Source organism: Protopterus annectens, chromosome 1.part2 (assembly GCF_019279795.1).
Source record: "Protopterus annectens isolate FY-2018-M chromosome 1.part2, PAN1.0, whole genome shotgun sequence".
NCBI lineage: Eukaryota > Metazoa > Chordata > Ceratodontiformes > Protopteridae > Protopterus > Protopterus annectens.
The window spans coordinates 226,879,022-226,903,740 of record NC_056727.1 but is presented as its reverse complement, the minus strand read 5'-3'; the positions used below and the strand labels follow the sequence as shown (position 1 = coordinate 226,903,740).

The 24,719-nt window shown below is 41.2% G+C and overlaps 1 protein-coding gene across 1 annotated transcript in view; it reads right to left on the bottom strand.

Moving 5' to 3' along the window:
• The window catches only part of SLC1A4 (solute carrier family 1 member 4), a 1,171,557-nt gene that overhangs the window by 793,863 nt on the left and 352,975 nt on the right, over nucleotides 1–24,719 (bottom strand). Inside the window, 1 exon segment of the mRNA XM_044055695.1 lies at nucleotides 3,887–3,929. Coding sequence (XP_043911630.1) covers nucleotides 3,887–3,929 — 43 coding nt within the window.

The following is a 24,719-nucleotide window of genomic DNA, read 5'->3' as shown; positions in this document are numbered from 1 at the left end:
CTGTGTCACGGAGCTGGCTTGTGCCACTGCATTAATGTTGTAATTCTATTCATCTCATAAATGCTGTAAATAACTAACACTGGTGGTAAGGGAAACAGAACCACTGTAAATATAATATACATATGCTATCTGCTCTTAACACCTTGGGAAAAACAAAACCCCATGAAACCTTTATTCCAGCACAATTCCCTCTGATCACAGAACTTAAGAATGATAATTAAAAATCAACAGAATAGACCCAATCTGATTTCAATGGAAAACAAGATAATTATTTTATATGAAATGCTCTACAGAGTTAACATAATGTGCAGTATGGAGGTGCAGCAGGTTATCTGGAATCCAGCTGCAGATTTGAAAAGGCACGTGTAATTCACAGTACAAAGAAGTGATTTGTTGAGAGTGGTGAACTCTACAGGTGTGAAGCCACATGTATGCACAGCTTAAGAATATGGCCAACGGTATCTTATCCACCAAAAATAAAAGGCTATGGCCTTAATAGGTCAACCCGGCTACATAATGGTGAGTACACTGCATCAACAAGCAACTTTAAGGTAAGGAAATCTTGCCTGCATTTATGCACATTTTCTGTAATGGATAAGAGTAAACAAATTAAGGCAACCAGAGATGCACTGTTACAACCCTTCTTGTGCTTGCTGGTGGGGGCAGGGGCAAGTTGTAAGCTTCTGATGAGGTATACTTCTACAGTTCATCAGCACACTCTGTCCAGTAGTAGCTATTGAAATTATAAGGACTAAGTACCGGTAGGGGAAAGGCCAAGAATCTTGCTGCCCCCAAATGACACAGTATGACATATTACTGACCCATTTATTGAAAGAAGAGATCCTCTTTGACTCTCTTAAAAACAGTTTTACTGTGAGCTGCAAATATCATTTACCAGAACTCTTTATCTCTGTGTCACTCACTTCTGCACTACTTGTGTAGTCCTAGATGGTCTCTCTAAATAAACATATTTTCAGCGGCCTCTGGCTATTTTATCAAATTTTGAACTATATCTCATACTGTCACTGGCCGAGTCTGAATGAATGCATTTGATCCAAGATGATGAAGACTTTGTCTGATTTTAAGGCCAAGCTACCTGCTTTGCAGCAGTTAAAGTGCAAGTTTTGTCATGTGTCCTTATTTTAAATGTGCAAGAAGTCTTCTACAAATACCCATCAGCCTGAAAAGATGTGGTAACTTTAATACAGGAATTTTCTGCTGACGTTTTCCTTTTTACATTGATTTCCATCAAACCATATTCTAACACACAGTAATACCAGGTAAACATCTGCTGCTTTGGAAACACTACTCTAAAGTAATCTTGGACTAGTGGGATCACATCCATGTGGCACCTTATCTGTGATGAAAGCCTGCAGCAGGCATACATCATGGCAGCAGACATACATCATGGCAGCACAGGAACACAGGAGCAATACTAGGCAAGTGATGACAGGGACCACAAGAGGCCTAGTCATATACACCTTTAAGAAGACAGATTTAAAAGTTACTGCCACCCTTTATGAGTACTAATAGTGCTCACTTCCCAATTCAAGCAAGGCCATACATGATAACCTTGATGTAAATGTTTTTCTGCTCATCCAGTTATTAAGATTGGCATTAAAGGCAGACAAAGTAGTGCTTTGGTTAACACGTAGTGCTAACTTATTCCGTAAACTGGGAATACATTCAGTTAGGAACCCATCCCTTCAGTGACTCTTGTTTATATGTTGGTATAAATGTAAGTCTCTACTACAGGTGCTTATAAAACAATTTGCTTTGGGAAGAAAAAGTAAATCAAATCGAACTGGGTCTTTCACTGCTTCAAAGGTGAGACACGGGTGACCTCAGAGCAGCCAGAAGGCTACGGAGTAAAACGAAAGTTAGGCTAACTTATCAGAACAATTGAAGGATTTAAGGCCTTTCATTTTTTTTGGTTAAAAATAACTGGGGCCTTTCCAGTTGAGCAATATGCTTAAATCTGTGCATATCAGTGGGTGCATTATATTTGATAAAGGGTCTGGTAAAAGAACAGTACAGTAGTAAGTTGATTTCTTCCAATCTTGAAGATATTCCCTTGGAAGTTAACTGGGACACATAGAAGGATTTTCTGATTGGGGTGGAAATGATGCTCAAATAAGAGAGCATTGTTCACATAAGCATGCACGTCTCTTATGACCATCTATTTATAGCAGCGTACCACTTATAACATATTAAGTGAGAATTGTTTTTGATTATTATTATTTTTTTATTTTTGGCAAATGTTACAATGCACTTTTTTGTATTCAGGTTTACACCATTTTCAAAACACCAGGTATGTGCATACTCCAGCTCTTGTTGGAGCAGTTTAATATCAGTGGACGAGCAGATAATAATGCCCAACTTGCATGCAGCAACAGACGTAGTCTGTGACCATGATATTGGCATGCCTGCAAAATAAATGCAAAACAGGAGGGAGCCCAGCACTGAACCCTGCATTACCCAACTGATTACAGTTTTACATTGAGAAAGGCTAGCAGAAACTTTCACCACATGGGATATGCCCATTCCAACAGTCTGTAGTAAGACTCAGTGAAGCAGCATCCTTCGAGCCCTGCTCAACAAATCTTGCAGACAATTAGAAACACCCTCTCTATTGTGATGGGCTATAAACATGGAATGTTTGTATTTAGTTGAGAGGAGATGTCAGTGGTCTCTTTCTGCGTCAACTTTTGTTCACCAAAAAGATTTGGTGAACGGGTTTTGATGCAATCTCTTTTTGCCTAATGTAATTTTAGTTAACTGCACAGCAACCCTATATGTCACATGTACACAAGCTATATGTCACATGTACACAAGCTATAGTCATGTTGAAAAAAATAATTACTTTCTTAAATTTCCATTTTAATATTTACTAACCATCAACATCCTAGCTCTACAGACATCATCCTCTTCCCTAGATTGGACAAACATTTCTAAGGACACCGACTCCTGTAAGAATTATATGCTTAAATGTGCTGACAAAATTCATGATTTCACACTGATACATCAGACAGTATTTTCAGTGTACTGCATTCCACCTGTACTCTAGGTCTAAAAACAGATATCTCCTGGTTCAAGTAATCAAAGTGCACTTGTCACATGTGTAAACAACTGTTCACCTCTTTACTCCAGAAACTACAGCATAAACTGCTATCGGCATATTGTGCTAAAATGAACATAAATGTCATAATTCATACTGCACATTAAGCAGCAATCTGGCAAAGCTAGGGTCCATGCACAGCTATTTTATGAGAGCATAACTTCAAACATACAGTGGATACTAACATATCCACCTGAAAGCCCAAATGGCACAGTGGTTAAGATGTATGCCTTTCAACCACAAGGGGCAAGGTTTGATTCTCACCAGTGGAAAGAGGTTTACAGATTGAAGATGTATATTTGGTTGTGAGGGTGGTCTAATGGTTAAGCTGTTTGCCTTACAAATGCAAGGTGCAGGGTTTGTGTCTCACAAGAGATAACTGGCTAGGCTTAAAATGGCTTGCAAGGGCAGTTAACCTAGTACTAACCTAAGAACTGGTCAATACTAAACAGTGCAGAGCTGATGTAACAATAAAATAAGGAAGGTGTGTTGAACAACTGGGAAAGTACCATGTTGCAAAAAAATATACTTAATTCATACATTCCTCTGAACATATGTGAGGATAGCCAATGCTGCAAATAACTGCTCAGTAACATGCAACTGACAGTAAAACAGCTTAATGCAGCTCCTCCTCAACTTTTAGATAAAGAATTTCATGATCTGAAACATAAACTACAAGCCATTGCAAGCCTAGAACATAACATCAGAATTACAACTTCATCTCACACCTAGATTAATTTACAAAAAAAATAACTAGACCTCTCTTACCGTTCGAAAAGCTGCAACTACGAGGTTGGATGGAAATAAGTTTCTGTAAAAAAGAAAAACATGCAGAATGTGCTTAGTAGATGCAACAAGCTTGACTTGGGAAAAAAAAAAAAAAAGACATCCTAAATTGGATAGCATGTGCAAAGCTTCCTCATTTGTTCTAAATAAATATTACAACAAAACATGTAACTCAAACAGGAACAATACTGCAAAGCTCCATTCTGGCACCCCAGGATTTCCATTAGTGAGCATGATAAATGAATTAGTACTGAATCCCATTAAAAGAAGTTATATGTCTCTCTCCACTTCAGTATTACCATTTAAGACACATACAAAACCGAGAAGAGAACTGGAAGGCTTAGACAGGGATGCTTATTTGTTGATTTTATCTGCATGCTATGACACCTGTATTTAGCACTTGAAGTGTACTGTGTCTTAAAGGAAAACTCTACCCTAAAATTCCAAAAATAAATTTTTTCACTATATCTTAATATTTGGACTGTGCTTATTTTAATTGAATTTCTCTACAACAAAATGGCCAGCATAAGGCCTGCATTGCTGACTTGATTTTGTTTTTCGTGGAGACTTTTTCTTTTTCCCACATTGCAGTTTGTGTTCCCTTTACTTGAGTTACCCTAGGCATAACAAAGTGTTTTTATTCAGTGACACTTCATATCCTCTGTAAGTCATGACATATTATTTTTTCTTCTTCGCTGAATGACACTAATTTGTGCTAACTGATGGTTACATTATCCATTTAAATTAGGGCTGCCACCCTTTCAAATGCCTAGAGTGGGATTTTTTTTTATGGAAATGTGAAATTTTGTGGTATAAACCATGATCACAACCAGTGCAAAGGACTGCACTTCATGTTTGTGCAAACATAAAAACTCATTATTGTAGTATTTGTGCTGTTAGTTGTTACAGACTCAAAGTAATTCTTTTACACAACTATTGAAGAAAACTAACGACGTATTTTTGTATTAAAATCTCAGGACTGTTACCATTTTTCATTTTTCTTCTGTAGGACACAACTGCCCAAATAGGGATTGTCTTGCATAAAGAGGCAAATGGTACCCCTAATTTAAACCCAGATTTAGTTATCTCTTGTACCCCACCACCCACTGGGACTGCACAGACATGGGTGAGTCACACATGACTGACAGCTGAATGGGTATCTTGTCAAATACAATAAGGTACGACTGTCAGACATGCAGAGTTGCAAATGATATCACACATACATGAGAATGACTGACAAATATGCAAATGACCTTGGGGACATAGGATCTCTGACTGCCTGCTTGGTAAGACAGACAGGCTCATCTCTCTCAATAATTTAGAATTTATAGAATGTCCAAGTTTTTTATTTTATTTTGGACTATTCCTCATAAAATAGGCGTTTTTTTCTGGCAAATCACTGAGGGTTGAAATCACTCAATAATGACAGAAATTAGAGTTTCAGACATGTAAGGTACTGATGCCAAATGACCCCTCTGCCTGATTTAAAATGGTATGTCTACAATCAATATTCTACAACACCTTTAAATCATAAGAGTATAGTTTGCATTACTAACATTATTTTACTCGCAGTGTCTCATCAGTAGTGTGCAAAATCAGGAGCACAAAAAAGGGGGAAACCTGAATGTCCAACCCGGTATTAATGGACATGCTGCACCTCAGAAAATCCAAATCCCATCGAGCTACGCGCTCGAGAGACTTGAACCTCAGCACTGAAATAAATAGAACATGCTGGAGGGACAGATTCATAACCCAGAGGCTCCCTTCACTCTGGAATAAAATCCCAGTCCAGGTTAGGCAGAGTCCCTCATTAACTCTCTTCAAGAGGAATCTTGATGAGTGGATGGGAGATCGTAGGTTTACCCCGGGTATCACTTCTGTGTCACTGTTAGACAGAGGCACAGTATACTAACCTTGAAAAAGGGCATAGCAAAATTAATTTAAAATGGGTGGCAAAAGCCAAACACACTCTGGCTAGGCTTATAAATGCCCTAGGGCAGATAGCCTAGTATGAACCTATGAACCTATGTACAGTTCATTATGAAGTTAACATGATTAAAGCAGTACACAGGAGCAGCTGATAATGTCAGCCAAGGTTGATTCTCCATGCCCGAATTAAAGAAAAAGTATTACTCGTCCGTCTCTGCTTTATGTTTTTTGGATTTGAAGACAGGTCAACAGCGGCTCTGACAGTTTCATTCCATCCAACTGCTATGTGAACCCCAAAAACAGCTACCATCATTCACTAATTTTGGTAGGCAAGTGGGGAATGGAAGCAGGTTGTCTGGAGGCAAAAGGCACCCCAGCTAAGAAACAGCCTCTTTCTGGGAGATGACAATACTCCTCACTGCACCATATCCTGGCAATACTGCTAAAGTTCTTGCTCTGCTTTGCTTTATTTTCATTACTTAATTATTTAATTTTACAGTTGCAGTGAATTGCCTAATAATGTACATGTTCTTCTGTTACTAATCTTGTTGGGGAGGGGTTGGTATGTTAACTACATAGTTACAAATGCAAACATTTGAGTAAAATACACTGTTATTTATACAAGGGAAGTAAGTACTTTTTTTATTCAAACTGGAAATGACATTCACAGTGGATGTCATTTTACTATTTTTCTATTGTAATTTCGACCCAAAGCTCTTAACCAATCACGGACAAATCTCAATGGAATCAGGGACAAATCAATAGTAAGGGAAACTCAGGAACATGTTTAAAATATTAGTACTTTTAACTTGAGACATTGACAGAATAAGGGAATCTGAATTAACATACAATTTCCGAAGTAAAAGAAGATTGCACCTATAAGTTATGAGTTTAAGGAGGGAATAGGAGGGACAGAACTAAAATGTGAGTCAAAATCTGGGATATCCATGAAAATCAGAGACAGTTGAGAGGTGTGTTTCCACCATATTTGCAGCATGTTAGATGAATATTCATTAAGTATTCACAAACATCAGCAAAAGTAGTAGTGGCAGGCGAGACTGGCTACTGTGATCTGTGGGGTAAAAGAAACTCATTTCGTCTTGAGTTCAACAAATGGGACACATGAAACTGTTTTTCCAAGAGTTCGTTTTATCAATAAATCTTGAAGAACAGGGTAAGTTACATAGTTATACTACAAAGCTACATAAAAATCTGCTTATTGTTTGTATCCATGAAATGCAGATAATTTTAGGATCTTCTTTTTCTTTCGGCTGTTTCCATTAGGGGTCCCCACAGTGGATCCTCTGTTTCCATTTCTTCCTGTCCTCTGCATCTTGCTCTGTCACACCAACCACCTGCATGTCCTGTCTCACCACATCCATAAAACTTATCTTAGGCCTTCCTCTTTTCCTCTTACCTGGCAGCTTCATCCTTAGCATCCTTTTCCCAATATAACCAGCATCCCTCCTCAGCACATGTCCAAACCAACGCAATCTCACCTCTCTGGCTTTGTCTCCAAACCATCCAACCTGGGCTGACCCTCTAATATACTTATTCCTAATCCTGTCTACCCTTGTCACACCCAGTGCAAATCTTAACATCTTTAACTCTGCCACATCCAGCTCTGACTCCTGCCTTTTTGTCAATAATGAGAAGTTTTGCACTTAAGGAAGCTTATGAGAGAAGGCCTGGCAATTGTTTAACTACAGATTTGGCTATTTCATAAAACCCTGCTATTTCAGCTAGCTTGCTTTAAAGAGTGTTACGGTAAAGTGAAATTCTTCTCTATTATGCAATGACTGGCCAGTAATATTCAAAAAGGAGCACGCTGACTGATAAGCCCAACCAGCGTGCCCGTTGCAAATCTGAGAATATATCAATGTAAAAAGGTCCAGTTGCCTGGACTTTTCTCCATAAGTATATCCCATAAAAATTTTACTTTTCTTTTTTTTTTTTTAAATAAATTTACAAAACCGAAGACCTCAAAAGAATGAGGGAGACAGCACAGAGAAAATTAAAAGGATAATCAGGTATATTCTGCAAAACTAAAGAAATGTACCTGATTATCTGTTTATTTTGTCTGTCCCGTCTCTCCTGAATGTTAAAAGTCTCCCGGTTTCTTTTTTCTTAATAAATAAATAAATAAATAAGCAATGGAGATCTTCCTTTACACAGCAGTACCGTGTAAGCATGGGAACGCAAGTCCCATACACATGCGCAGTATATCAGGAAAGCCCCAGGATACCAGAGAAAAAGCGGAAAGGCACCACAGGTGTGACATATTGAAGATTTACCCATGGCTGGTTTTATTTAATCACTTGAGCTTCGCACTCATGATTAAACCACGCCAAACATGGGTAAATCTTCAATGTACCACACCAATGTCGTCGGTTATTGATATAGTATACCCCCACCAGATGCACAGTAGCAAACCCCATCCCCTGACAGTGTTAAATGGCCAATCAGATCTCAGAGCAAATAAACTGCTCCAGGATGGATAGGATCTCTTTGTGAAACCCACAAGAAATGTATGTGAGTGCCTTCTGTAGTCTGAGGTTAAATATTTTTAATATACATAGTTTCCAGATTAAGAAACACTCTGGGAAATTGAGATTTGTGTGTTAGTAAGATTTCTAAGTATAAGGCAAATGGGCATGTAGAAGCAAATGATTTTGTTGCTGTCATAATAAGGTTGAGTACTAAGACCAGGTCCTTTACATCAGTTCCACTGGTAGCTCCCAAACTGAGAATACAGACCTCATAAATACACAGCAGATGGGACGTGATGTCCAACTATTTGTTGGATGTACACCTAGCTTATAAACAGTTAATATTACTATATGTTAAGGTTGTGATTAATTTACTTGGATTGTTTTACCTTGCATCTCTCTCTTCCCTTAGCTGTTGCAATAACTGTAACGGATGTTCTATAAAGAAATAACTTTAGCAAATAAATTACTAAGAATGTCACTGAACACCTGTCATATGCTTCAATACATTAAACTCAAAACAAATATTAATTAATATGTGCCAAACAATTTGGAATATATTTAACTCATTTAATCCTGAACAGCAGGAGGCTAATTAACATTTTTGCTTCCTGAAGTCTTCCAAGCCAAGAAACCACTTGTTCCAGACAGCTTTTTTCCAAAATCCTCCACTGAAAACACACTTCATTAGACTTATAATATCTGATATATGATGTGAGTTACAAAAAATGTAAAATATGTTAGCTCTTTGGCAGATGGTTTATACACTTATACTAGTACCAAAGGTCTGTCTTTCGATGCTGATTTTATATTGCGGATTTAAGAAAGAAAAACAGTTATGTACTCACCATAACGATCGATATATGTGGTCCATCTCGCCTACATTCCTTACTAACGGGTTCTCGGCTCCGACTCGGCCAAACTTTCTAGCACAAAGTCACTAATTGGCTGGGCTAAGCCAGTATCCCATGGTGCACCTCGCCCTAGCCCCAGATCTTGTTTGCAATCATAACAATCATAACACTCATAACCCATACTCAATAAACACTGGAAGAAAATCCAGCCAGATAGGGGAACAAATCACTGACCTTGAAGGGTCCATGGAGCCAAAAATTCTTCCAATTCCTCTAGGAAAGGGGCAGGTGGGAGGGTACGTAGGAATGTAGGCGAGATGGATCACATACATCGATCGTTATGGTGAGTACATAACTAACTGATGTTATTGGTCCTATCTCACCTACATTCCTTACTCACGGGACAGCGTCCCCAGCACCTCTATCCTGGGAGGCTCATAAGAAGACACTCCTGAGAACCGTGGAACCAAAGGAAGCCCGGCCTCTAGAAGCCACGTCCAGCTTGTAATGAGTAATAAAAGTGTTGGGAGAAGCCCAAGTTGCCGCAGCACAAATATCATCCAAGAAAAGTCTAGCATGGAAAGCTACTGACGTAGAAATAGCCCTGGTAGAATGAGCCTTGACGGGAAAGGGTAAAGTCCTGTCTGCTGACGAGTAAATTAATGAAATACAGTCTCTGATCCATTTAGAAATAGTGCACTTGGAAATAGGACTACCTGCTCTGTTCTCTGAAAAGGACACAAACAACTGATCAGATTTCCTAACTTGCTTCGTCCTATGTAAATAAAATCTCAGTTTTCTGTGCACATCCAACTGATGCAACCTGAACTCTGCTTTATTGGAAAAGTTCGGAAAAAACACTGGTAGCTCAATAGATTGAAGATTGACCGGGGATGACACCTTTGGGAGAAAGGACGGGTTAAGCCTGAGAGAGACTCTGTCCTTGTGAAAGACCAAATATGGAGGTTTAATGGACAAGGCTTGAAGTTCTGATACCCTCCTGGCCGATGTAATGGCTATCAGAAAGGCCGTCTTCCAAGATAAGAATTTTAAGTTGCAAGTGGCAGCCGGTTCAAAGGGTGGAGATGTAATAGCTTGTAGCACAAGATTCAGGTCCCATGGCAGTACTGGCTCAGAAACTGGGGGACGAAGTAACTAAGCACCTTTTAGAAAAGCTTTACAGAGCTTGTGGCCCATAAGAGAGGGCTCATAAGATGTGTGAAAATTGGAAATTGCGGCCAACTGCACTTTAATGGTAGCGGGCGCGGAGCCCAGATGGAACAACATGGCTAAAAAATCCAAGACCGACGGAATAGGGGCTGTGAAGGAATCCAACCCTTGGGCCTGAGCCCAAATGGAGAATCTCCTCCATTTGCTGGAATAAATCTTCCTGGTGGAAGACTTATGAGAAGAAGACAAAATGTGCACCATTTCAGGAGAAAAGGAATGTAGCCTGACTAGGGATGGAACTGGAGCAGCCAGGCTGTCAACCTGAGGGTTCGCAGGGATGGATGAAGTTGTCCCGACATGTGAATCAGGAGGTCCGGAACTGGGTCCAGAGTCCACGGACCGTCCAGTGCATACCGCTGAAGAAAGGGGAACCATACTTGTCAAAGCCAGTGTGGAGCAATAAGAATCATCCTGCTTCCCATGGATATGGCTTTCTGTATCACTCTTGGCAACAGAGGAAACGGAGGGAAAGCGTAGACTAGACCGGGGGCCAATCGTGAGATAGAGCGTCCCTGGGTGATTCCCCCTGTGGGGGATCAGAGTGAAGTACTTTCTGCATTTGGCATTGAGGGGGCTGGCGAAGAGATCACAGCAAGGCTGACCCCACTTTTTGAAGATCTGAACCGCCACTCTGTTGTTCAGGGACCACTCGTGAGGCATCAGAATAGCTCTGCTTAGCCTGTCCGCTATCACGTTGGACCTCCTCGGAATGTGCATTGCCACTAGAAACCGTTGGGAAGACACTGCTCACTGCCACACTCGCATGGCCTCTCTGCAGAGGGGGTAAGATTTGGTTCCCCCTGCTTGTTCAGGTACCACACCACGGACATGTCCGAGTGAATTGCAATCATTCCCAGAGGTAGAAAGTCCTGGAGTGCTCGCAACACCAGAAACACCACTCTCATCTCCAGAACATTGATGTGCAAGTGCACCTCGTGGTCTAGCCAGGTGCCTTGGACCGTCCTGCCTAGATAATGCCCCCCCCCCACCCCATCTGGGAGGCGTCCGTGGTCACCGTGGCCACTGGAGATATAGGAACCAAGCTGCTTCCTCTGTCCAGATTGGAAGAGCGTAGCCACCAGAGGAGGTCCTGTCTGCATCGCTCCGTGAGAAGTATCAAGTGGGAAAGAGGAAGCTTTTGAAAGGACCACTGAACTAACAGGAGCCACTGTAGGATCCGCATGTGTAACCTGGCCAGGGGTACCAGCATGAATGTGGAGGCCATGGATCCCAAGAGCTGAAGAACTAACCTGGCCTGATCTTTTCTGAGGGACAACAGTGCGTGGATCTGAGACTGCAACATCCTTATTCTGTCCTGTGGCAGAAAGGCGCACATTTGAATAGAGTCCAGCTCTGCGCCTATAAAAACAACACGCTGTGAGGGCTGCAAGGCAGACTTTTCCCAGTTCAAAGTAATTCCTAGACGATGGCAAAGTGAGATGGTCGTCTCCCTGGCTTGAATGAGCAGATGCCTGGTGGGGGCGGCGAGAAGCCAGTCGTCCAGATACAGAAACTCCTGGAATCCTAGACGTCTCAAGTGAGCCGTCACCACTGCCAAGCACTTGGTAAACACCCTGGGGGCTGTGGTGAGACCAAAGGGCAGGGCATGAAACTGGAAGTCACTGGCTCCTAGCCAGAAGTGTAAATGACTCCTGGATGCCTTTTCCATTTTGATGTTGTAGTAGGCATCCTTGAGATCGATGAAGCACATCCATACTCCTTTCTCCAGCAATGGAAAAATGGACTGAAGTGTGACCATTCGGAACTTGGACTTCAGAACGTAGCGATTGAGTCGACTGAGATCCAGAATGGGTCTCAGGTCCCCTGTTCTTTTCGGCACCAAAAAGAGTCGTGAGTAAGTTCCTGATCCGGCATTGTCTGAGGAGACTGGTTGGATGACTCCTTTTTCTAGTAGCTTTGCCACTTCTAGTGCTGCTCGATCCCGTTGACTGGGTGGGACGTCCGGGATCCTTCTGACTGGAGGGGGTGTCGACGCAAAGGGAATAGTGTAACCTCCAGTAACTATTCGAAGCACCCAACGATCCTGGGTGATGCTCTCCCAGGCTTCCGGATGCAACGAAATTCGGCCCCCGACTGGCTCCGGAATAGTGCAGTCAGGCAACACCTCAGGAACACTGGAAGGAAGAGATGCGAAAGGAATCGCGGTCTCCCGAGTTGTGGGGGCCCCCTCTGCCTCTAGGATGGCGTCTTCCAGAATACCCCCCCTCCCCGCCTCTGGAGGGGGACTCACCTTCAGCCGTTGGAAAGGACCTCTGAGACTTTTTGAACCACATTTTCCCCACTCTCTGAGCCTTGGGATAAGGCCTAGAAGGGAGAGAAAAATGGGCCCCTATGGCAGATAGGGTCTTTCCCTCCTGTTCGCATCTGGTGAGAGTGTCTTTCACTTTGGGTCCGAAGAGAGAGGACCCATCAAAGGGGGCGTCAGTGAAGGAAGACTTAAAGGCCTCCGCAAAATGACACAAGCACATCCAGGCTTGCCTTCTGAGAGCTACGCCTGAGCTAGCTGCCCTACTCGCCCCTTTGGCTGCATAAGATATGAGCCTCATGGACGAGTTGACAATGGACCCTAGGGTAGACAATTGGGCATTAAGAGTCTGCGCTACCGCCTCAGGCATGTTACCCATCAGAGTATCTCCTAGCTCCTTCAGGAGATCTCTTTAGAGCCGAGTGAAATGACAGAGGTAATTCAACGACCATAAGGTGAAGGTTGCCGAAGACAGGGTACGCTTCCCATACCGGTCCATACTCCTGGACTCCTTGTTAGGAGGGTGGACTGAAGAAGAAGCCTCTACAACTTCCTGCTGAGTGGCTGCCGCCACCACCAAGGCATCTACCGAAACCCCTTTGGTAAGAAACACTTTGCCCGGGGGAGCAGACAAGAACTTGTTTGGACATCTGGGCACCGGTTCCACGGAATCAGGGTTCTCCCACACTCTTCGACAAATCAAGTCTAGGAGTTCGTCGAAGGGTGGAGACACCCAGGAGGCGGAGGGTTGAGCTCCGAAGGCCTTGAGGAATACCGACTCCTCCTCAGAGGGGGTCTTGGAGGGCCAGTCGCCTCTCTGTCTCAAAATCTCCAGGATGTTGGAGAAAGAGACATCATCGGAGGACGACTTGGGGGACCCCTCTGATTCCTCGAGGTCGGTATCGGAAGTGAGTGACTCGTCCTGGGAGTCGATGTGCTTCCTCTTGCACGACTTCTTACTGGGAGGCTCCTCAGGCACCGACTCTGAGGGGCCCGCAGAAAGTAGGGTACCATTCAAGTGGGTATCCCCAGACCTTCGGGCTCCGCCATCCATGGAGAGGGGGGAATCAGAGGCTCTAGCCAGGGTGTAAGGGGATGGAGTGACCGAACCAGGTGATGTACCTGACGACCTGGCCAGGGCGCTCCTCATGGCTTCGAAGGCTGGTCCCCCAGATCCGAGGACCAACCAGTCTCCGAGACCACGATTGGAGTCGAGATTCCTCGAGCCGAAGCACATAGAGAGAGGCTCAGAACCGACAGGAGTCCCGAGGCATCCCCCTCGGGTCCGACTGAGGAAACCCGAGTGCCGAAACCAGAGGATGGAGCCGACCTGGTAGGAGCCGAAGCCGGCTCCGATAGACTCGCCCAGGGTATCGGAGCCGACACCAGAACATCACTCAGCGCGGGGCCCTCCGGCTCCGACGACACATGGGTGTTCGGAGGAGGAATTATGAACCAAGCATGGGAACCGGCTCCGGAGCCGACTGGGTCGGAGCCGAAAACAATTTTGCTAACACCGGCGACTGTAAGAGCCTCTGAACCACCCTATCCACATCCAAATCAGGCAGCCTAGAGGATTTGGAAGAAATAGAGGGAGATCTAGATCTCCCGACTGGAGACTCATGCCTGACACTGGATGACCTGCTCCGAAGAGGTTCCAATAATATAGGAGCCGAGGTCGACCCCATAACAACAGATACCTCCGGTGGCCCCGAGGACAATGGAGCCGAGGAGGTAGCAGTGGCGGCTAGTGACTTCAAATCAAAGGGGGGGCTGCAGGAGACAGCTGAATGGGTGGGGTCAAGGGGAAGGGGTGTGGTCAACTAGAAAGGGGAGGGGCTATGCTCAAAACCACAAAAACTAACTTTAATTAAATACGCTGCCCTAGGTGGCAAACCATCATTATGCGAGTCCAATCAAGACAAAAATAAGTGTAGAAGAATAAAAATATTTCAATGCACTGGCTGCATGACAGCTTACTTAATATCTAGATGGAAACAAAAGGTTATGAGGCATGAAAAAATAAATTACTTTTTAAATACATTACTGGAATGCCAGTCAAAATCAAGTACAAGAAAAACCAGAAGCACTCAACTCAAACCACTTCTCCTTGCACTGCAGTTCTAATTATAATTTATATTCAGGTTTATTAAAGTACCAAGTAACATGCTAAAAGTAGAAATCTCTGTGATGCCCCCACTTGTAAAAATGTTTCTTATCCAAAAAAGACCTGCTGCCTGACAACTATCTACTTGTTTCATGGGGAAAACATGTAAGTAAAAAATGAAAAGCAAACAAGAAACAAGCTCAAGATACATTGCTTAAAGGATTACTGTACAGGTTATGGACCACACATGATCACTGGCATTCTGTTTAGTTTACGGGTAAAGTCTGTAGAGATGACTGGAAGTCTCCAACAAGTGTAATGAGCTTTTTAAAATAATGGAATCCTGTCCTTTAATACCCAAGGCTTATACATTATCTAGTCAAGTATTCTCTGCATGGCAACAACAGAAAGGCTTTCAATGTTGGCAATTCTTTAACAGTATGCTTATTAAAGCTTACTTGCATCTTACGATCTCAGACAAGCTTACCTTATGGTCATTAAAGCATTGCTACTTAAACACAGAGCAACAGGCATTTTGAGTAATAAGCATAAATCAACAGTACAAAAATATGACAAAAACCAGACCTTTCTGCAAAATCAAGGACAGATGAAAAGCCACTGTAGTACTTGTGTCTACCTTGGATGGTGGGGACACACTGCACATTTACACTGCATAACTACGCCTTGCCTTGCTTGGACACATCCAGAGTCACTACATGGTGGAGTGGGGTGCAACAAGTATGTCACAATTTGAAATGTCTCTGGCTGACTGTGATGGCCCTGACACATTTGTCATACCTCTCAACCTCAGAGCAAGAAATCTGGACAAAGCCATACACAGAAGTGGGACAAATGCCCAAAAATAAGGACAATTTTTAAATATTGCTCTAATAAACTTAGAAAGATAATAGAATAGGTCTTGCATTAGTATGACTTTTCTGAAGGGTATAAAATCTGAAACTCAAATGTCTGTCATTATTTTCTAACTTCAGTCTTTAGTGATTTGTCACTAATTTGCCCAAAAACACAATTTTATGAAAAATGGACCAAATGTGATGCAAAAATATAAAATAGCCACACAATACAGCTGGGAACCTGTCAAAGAAGGGACACTTTAATATTAGTACTGCTAAATTGAGCAGCTGACAAAATAAAAGAATCTACATGCATTTCAAGTAATCTATAACTTTGATTATTACAGTTATTTCTTAATTGTAAACCCTCCATGTTTTCTTCCAAAATTGCTATTTTGCGGAGGGATTATTAGGGGGAAGAGCAACATTTTGAGACAAAATCGGGGACAGTTGAGAGGTTGGCAATGCCTAATTCTATAAAGCAATTTATTTGCATGTACCTCTCAACCTGTTAATGCAGTAAATCTGAACAAGGCCAAATATATTGGGGGCACATATAAACAGTACTAAAAATTGCTCTTGTATAAATTGAGACAGTTGATAGAACAGCTCTTACTTTAACATACATTTTTCTGAAGGTTATGAAGTCTGAAACTCAGTCTATCATTATTTAGTGACTTAATTTCTAAATGATTTGCCAGAAAACTACAAATTTTATGAAGAACAAACCAAAAATAAGAAGCAAAAATCTATTCATTCTTTGAAAACCTGGACAGTTGGAAGGTATAGTTCAGCTGGGCCTGTCTGAGTTTGCTGCCCTTCCCCCCTGACAAAATCATGGTTGAATGAAGCCTCTGCAGCCATTCCAATGAACCATTACTTGGCTATTTCACTCCATTTACCATAAACACTAATGTGCATACTGCTTTACTTCTGTGATGAGTTGGACTTCATTTGAAAGTTTTATTTTGTATTTTACAGCACAAACACTAAGTCATCTACTAAACAAAGCAATGCAGTCTCACAATGAAAACTTAGCATTAAACCTTCTCTGCCCTTGAAACTCACATTCATTGAAACAGTATTGAAACCTACATTCAAAGAAAATACATTTTGCCAGTGGCAGATAAAGATTAATTTTGGGCTGTTTTCAAATCATAGGCCCCTTGCATATGAAACATACATGTGCTCTTTGATACACCTTCCTCATTGTACTAAATTATATTCCTTGTACAATATATTACAGTTGTTAGAGGGCGTTTTAAATTTGTTTTGAACATTTTTCCAGTAAGCAATGAAACAAAATGCATGCACCCATAATGACAAAACTGCCCAGTTCAGAACATTTATCATAAAAGTCTACTCAGACTTCCACAGTCCACCATTATCAGTAAATATGCACAATTCTACAGTCCACCATTATCAGTAAATATGCACAATTCTATAGTCCACCATTATCAGTAAATATGCACAATTCTACAGTCCACCATTATCAGTAAATATGCACAATTCTACAGTCCACCATTATCAGTAAATATGCACTATTCTACAGTCCATTATCAGTAAATATGCACTTTTCTACAGTCCATTATCAGTAAATATGCACTATCTCTGAAGAAGTAAAAGTCATCTAAATAATTCCACATTAAAGAAATCCGTAACTAATGAAGAGGTTGCTGCTAGCAAACACCTTTATATTTCATGGTTTCATCGAAAAATAAAGTGTCTGTTGCCCCTCAGGAATAAATTGCCTATATTACATAAAAAAATGATAAGCTAGTAATATTGCAAGAGGAAATGGATGGCAAACTGATAACGGACTCATAGTTAGTATCTTCACCAAGGAGAACATTCTCAGTACGGCAGCATCCACCCCTTGTGGGAGTAGAACCCACAGCCTTCTGCATCAAAGGCAAGTACACAACCTGTTGTGCTATTAACAAGGCAAACCAACTTCACTTAAACAACACTAAACTGCTGTTCCCCTGCAACTCTCAGCTCCTTGTAAAATCTACTCAATACTCAACTTCGCAGCACAAGAAAACTGGAAAAAGCCAAAATGTATTGGGGGTGTCAAAAGCCCAAAAACCAGGGACACAAACATTGCTTGTATAATCTTGGAAAGTTGCTAGAACCATACATTTTACTGACAAGCTCCCTGTGCAAAACAGTCAGAGCAACATACCACTACGCCAAATCAGCTGCTTTGTAAAAGAGGAAGACTGAAACTTAAATGGCTATCATTTAGTGAATTCAGTTCTCACCATAGCTGTCAACCTCTTAGTACAAAACACCTGGACAAACCCAGTAATGAGGGAATACAGCCCTCAAACATTCAGTGAATTCAGTTCTTGCCATAGCTGTCAATCTTAGCACAAAAAACCTGGATGAAGCCAATAATGGGGGAGTACAGTCCCAAAAATAGGGACAAATTTCAAATATTCATCTTATAAACTTAGAAAATTGCTAGAATAAAAGGTTGTGTTACGGTTGTGTTACTGTGTATTTTCTGAAGAACATGAAGTCTGAAATTCAAATGCCTGTCAATTTTACTGCTGACAGAATAAAAACAATTTTCAGCAGAGACCCAGGGAGAAATACTGCAGACACGTCTTTGTAAAATGGCAGGGCACCAGAGCAAATCCACACAAACACAGGAAGGAGATGCAGACTCCACACAGAAGGCACCCCAGCCAAGAATCAAACCAGAAAACCTATAGCTGTGAGGCAACAATACTACCACTGCAACATCAAATATGCAAGGACTTAAACATTCAGAAACCTGAAGTCTGAAATTCAAATGCCTGTCAATTTTATTTAACATTTGTTAATCAGGACGGTCTGACTTGGAACAAAAAAAAAATTTCAGCAGAGGCCCAAAAAGAAATAATGCAGACATGTCTTTGTAACATGGGAGGACACAAAAGCAAACCCACACAAACACAGGGAGAAGATAAAGACCCCACAAAGAAGGCACCCCAGCCAAGAAGCAAACCTGAGAACCTGCAGCTGTGAGGCAACAATGCTACCACTGCACCATCAAATATCAAGCATTGCAACATTTACAAACCACAGATATTATGAGGAACAGATCAGATCAAATATGAGGCAAAAATCTGCTGTTTTTTTTTTTTTTACAAATGGTGGTGGGTAGGGAATTCAGGTCTTTAACACCTGCATACAAGGTACAGGGTTCAAGCCTGAGGTATTCCCTACCACACACACACACACACACACACACACCTATAGTAGCAAACCACAAAAACTAAATATACTGCACTGGGTGCCAAACAGTCGTCAATGGAGTCCAATCAAGACAAAATGAAGTGTAGAAGAATAAAAATATTTCAATGCATTGGCTGCATGACAGCTTAATATCTAGATGGAAACAAAAAAGGTTGTGAGGCATGAAAAAATAAATTACTTTTTTTTAAATACATTAATGGAATGTCAGTCAAAATCAAGTATAAGAAAAACAAGCAGCACTCAACTCAAACCACTTCTTGCACTGCAGTTCTAATTATAATTTATATTCAGCTTTATTAAAGTAACAAGTAACATGCTGAAAGTAGAAATCTCTAATGCCCCCACTTGTAAAAATGTTCCTTATCCAAAAAAAGACCTGCTGCCTGACATCTACTTGTTTCATGGGGAAAACATGATCAAAGTAAGAAATGAAAAGCAAACAAGAAATAAGCTCAAGATACATTGCTTAAAAGGATTACTGTACAGGTTATGGACCACACGATTGGCATTTAGTTTACGGGTAAAGCCTGCAGAGATGACTGGAAGTCTCCAAGTGTAATGAGACTCTTAAAATAATGTAATTCTGTCCTTTATTACAAATACTGGCATATGCATTTCAATACCCAAGGCTTATACATTATCTAGTTAAGTATTCTCTACATGGCAACAGAAAGGCTTTCAATGTTGGCTATTCTTTAACAGTATGCTTATTAAAGCTTACTTGCATCTTGCAATCTCAGCCAAGCTTACCTGATGGTCATTAAACTATTGCTACTTAAACACAGAGCAACAGGCACTTTGAGTAATAAGCATAAATTAACAGTACAAAAAATATGACAGAAACCAGACCATTCTGTAAAAATCAAGGACAGATGAAAAGCCACTCTAGTACTTGTGTCTACCTTGGATGGGTGGGATTCTCTGCACATTTACACTGCATAACTACTCCTTGCCTTGCTTCGTCACATCCAGAGTCACTACATGGGGAGTGGGGTGTAACAAGTATGTCACAGTTTGAAATGTCTCTGGCTGACTTGTGATGGCCCTGACACATTTGTCATACCTCTCAACCTCAGAGCAAGAAATCTGGACAAAGCCATACAAAGAAATGGGACAAAGGCCCAAAAATAAGGACAATTTTTAAAACATTGCTCTTATAAACTTAGAAAGCTAATAGAGGTCTTGCATTAGTATGAATTTTCTGAATGGTATGAAATCTGAAACTCAAATGTCTGTCATTATTTTCTAACTTCAGTCTTTAATTATTTGTCACTAATTTGCCAAAAAAACACAATTTTATGAAAAATGGACCAAAAATGTGATGTAAAAATATAAAATAGCAACACAATACAGCTGGGAACCTGTCAAAGAAGGGACACTTTAATATTAGTACTGCCAACTTGAGCAGCTGACAAAATAAAATAATCTACATGCATTTCTGAAATAAAAGTAATCTGAATATTACAGTCATTTCTTAATTATAAACCCACCATGTTTTCTTCCAAAATTGCTATTTTGCGGAGGGATCATTAGGGGAAGAGCAACATTTTGAGTCAAAATCAGGGACAGTTCAGAGGTTTGGCTATGCCTAATTCTATAAAGCAATTTATTTGCATGTACCTCTCAACCTGTTAATGCAATAAATCTCGACAAGGCCAAATATATTGGGGGAACATATAAACAGTACTAAAAATTGCTCTTCTATAAACTGGGACAGTTGATAGAACAGGTCTTACTTTAGCATGCATTTTTCTGAAGGTTATGAAGTCTGAAACTAGTGTGTCATTATTTAGTGACTAAATTCCTAAATGATTTGCCAGAAAACCACAAATTTTATGAGGAACAAACCAAAAATAAGAAGCAAAAAAATCTATTCATTCTTTGAAAATCTGGACAGTTGGGAGGTATAGTTCAGCTGGGGCTGTCTAAGTTTGCCGCCCTTCCCCCTCACAAAACCATGGTCGAATGGAGCCTCCCTGCAGCCATTCCAATGATCCATTACTTTGCTATTTCACTCCATTTACCATCAACACTAATGTGCATACTGATTTCCTTCTATGATGATTTGAACTTCATTTGAAAGTTTTATTTTGCATTTTACAGCATAAACACTAAGACATCTGCTAAACAAACTTGGCATTAAACCTTCTCTGCCCTTGAAACTCACATTCATTGACACAACATTAAAACCCACATTCAAAGAAAATACATTTTACCCGTGGCAGATAAAAATTAATTCTGGGCTGTTTTGAAATTATAGGCCCCTTGCATATGAAACATACATGTGCTCTTTGATACACCTTCCTATTGCTTTGAACATTTTTCCAGTAAACAATGAAACAAAACTATCCAATTCAGAACATTTCCATCATAAAAGTCTACTCAAACTTCTACAGTCCACTATTATCAGTCAATATACACAATTCTACAGTCCACCATTATCAGTAAATATGCACAATCTCTGAAGTAGTAAAAAAGTCATATAAATAATTCCACGTTAAATAAATCTGTAATGAAGAGGTTGGTGCTAGCAATCACCTTTATATTTCATGGTTTCATCTAAAAATAAAGTGTATGATGCCCCTGAGGAATAAATTGCCTAAATTACATTAAAAATAAGCTAGTAATATTGCAATAGGAAATGGATGGCAAACTGATAACAGGGTCATAGTTAGTATCTTAATTTTCAGTACGGCAGCATTCACCCCTTATGGGAGTAGAATCAACAACCTTCTGCATCAAAAGCAAGTACACAACCTTTTGTGCTATTAGCAATGTGAGCTGACTTAGCATAATTAGCACTAAACTTCTCTTCCCCTGCAGCTCTCAGCTCCTTGTAAAATCTACTCAATACTCAACTGCATCTCAACTTCGCAGCACAAGAAGTCTGGAAAAAGCCAAATTTATTGGGGTGGGTCAAAAGGGCAAAAACCAGGGACACATTAAACATTGCTTGTATAATCTTGGAAAGCTGCTAGAATAAAATGCTGTGTTACCACCAAACATTTTACTGTCAAGGTCCCTGTGCAAAAGAGTCAGAACAACATACCACTATGCCAAATCACCTGCTTTGTGAAAGAAAAATGCTGTGTTACCACCGTACATTTTACTGCCAAGGTCCCTGTGCAAAAGAGTCAAGAGCAACATACCACTACGCCAAATCAGCTGCTTTGTGAAAGAGAGGAAGACTGAAATTTAAATGGCTATCATTTAATGAATTCAGTTCTCACCATAGCTGTCAACCTCTTAGCACAAAACACCTGGACAAACCCAGTAATGAGGGAATACAGCCCTCAAACATATTCAGTGAATTCAGTTCTTGCCATAGCTGTCAACCTTAGCACAAAAAACCTGGACAAAGCCACTAACAGGGTATTACAGTCCCAAAAATAAGGACAAATTTCAAATAGCCATCTTATAAACTTAAAAAATTGCTATAATAAAAGGTTGCGTTACTATATATTTATTGCTAGAATAAAACGTTGTTTTACTATGTATTTTCTGAAGAATATGAAGTCTGAAATTCAAATGCCTGTCAATTTTACTTCTGACGGAACAAAAACAATTTTCAGCAGAGGCCCAGGGAGAAATACTGTAGACACATGTCTTTGTAAAATGGCAGGACACCAGAGCAAATCCACACAAACACAGGGATAAGATGCAGACTCCACACAGAAGGCACCCCAGCCAAGAATCAAACCACAAAACCTATAGCTGTGAGGCAACAATACTGCCACTGCACCATCAAATATGTAAGGAACTAAACATTCAGAAACCTGAAGTCTGAAATTCAAATGCCTGTCAATTTTATTTAACATTTGTTAATCAGGACAGTCTGACTTGGAACAAAAAAAAAACAATTCTCAGCAGAGGCCCAGGAAGAAATAATGCAGACATGTCTTTGTAACATGGGAGGACACAAAAGCAAACCCACACAAACACAGGTTGAAGATACAGACCCCCCCCCCACAAAGAAGGCACCCCAGCCAAGAAGCAAACCTGAGAACCTGCAGCTGTGAGGCAACAATGCTACCACTGCACCATCAAATATCAAGCATTGCAACATTTATAAACCACAGATATTATGAGGAACAGATCAGATCAAATATGAGGCAAAAATCTGCAATTTTTTACAAATGGTGGTGGGTAGGGAATTCAGGTCTTTAACACCTGCATACAAGGTACAGGGTTCAAGCCTGAGGTATTCCCTACCACACCACCATGAGCCTAACCACCAGTACATTGCACCAGGGGCATTTACACACACACACACACACACACACACACACACCCTGACGAGTGCTGAAAAACCCGCGCAAATCCCGACCTTGCCCATCACGAGATCTTCCCCTGCAGCAAGCTCCAATCCAGACCCGAGATCCTTCTCCTGACTGCCGACCTTGCAGTCCGACCCCGACGCGTTTCCCCAGGCAGTCTATGCAGTTTAAAACCGCATAGACTTGTGGGAGCGCTCCTGTTCACGTGTCTTAATCAGGACTGCTGCTGAGACAATCTGCGCATGCTCCATGCTCCAGACTGTCTCAGCAGCAGTCTGGACTAGTGCGCATGTGCGAAGTCCGCGAAATTTAAAAATATTATTTTTCTTATTTTTTTCTTTTTCTTTTTTTTATTTTGTTAGTTTGAAGTTGAGGGGGCTGCAGTCTGGCAGTCCAATAGCATGGGCCGCCCCTGGGAGGTAGTATCCATATCAGAGTCCGCTCCTGGGAGGTAGTATCCATATCAGAGTCCTTCTCCTTCGGCCCTGAGGGCAATGGAGCCGAGGATGTAGTGTCCATTTCCGAGACCTTCTACTTCGGCCCCGAGGACGGAAGAGCCGAGGAAGAAGTATCCAATTTAACAATCTTCTCCGATGGCTTTGAAGAAGCAGACGGAGCCGGAGATCTTTTCTTGGCCTTAGGAGGCTAAGACTTGGTACTAGAAGGCAGGGATGACTCCAAGGCCTCTTCAAAGAAGGGCTTGATCAGTTTGTTTTTACGTTCCTACAGTACCCTAGGGCTAAACACATGACAAAAACTGCAGGACTCTTGCAAGTGAATAGCACCAAGACAATACACACAGATAGAGTGCCCATCTGTGATGGACATTTTATGGCCACATTTAGTACACTTCTTAAACCCAGAAGGTTTATGTTCCTTCAGTTCTTTCGACATGGCAAGCAACCGCGCCACACACAACCGACAGAGTCAAACACTAAGGAAGGGTGGGAAGACCGACAAACACTTGACAGGACAAGGAAACTCTAACTTAAACGTTTCCTAAAACAAAAAGTTAACCACTAACACAACAGCAAATCAGACACAGGAGAGGTCTAGGTCCTCTAACTTAAACGGACCTAACCCGCGAAACAGTAGGGATACCACAAACAAATAAACTCTCAACCTCACGCAACAACTAATCAAGCATGAAAAATAGCTATGAAAATAGCTTTTGAGAAAAGGCGACTGGTAAAATACTAAAAGTATTTTAAAGGTATTTAAAATGGTACTTAGCCACAGCCAAGCGAGACCACGTCCTAACTCTACCAGCGGCAAACGAGATCTGGGACTATGGCGAGGTGCACCCTGGGATACCGGCTTAGCCCAGCCAATTAGAGACTTCATGCTAGAAAGTTTGGCCGAGTCTGAGCCGATTCTCGGCTCCGAACCCGTGAGTAAGGAATGTAGGCGAGATAGGACCACATAACATCTGTATTTTGTTTACCAAAAACACTGTTATGGTCACCCAAAGGGTTATATCTCTGCAAATGTACAAGGAAAATCCAACATATCAGTGAAAGAACTGTTCACCTGTTCAAGAGCTTTCCAATGATGTATGACAAG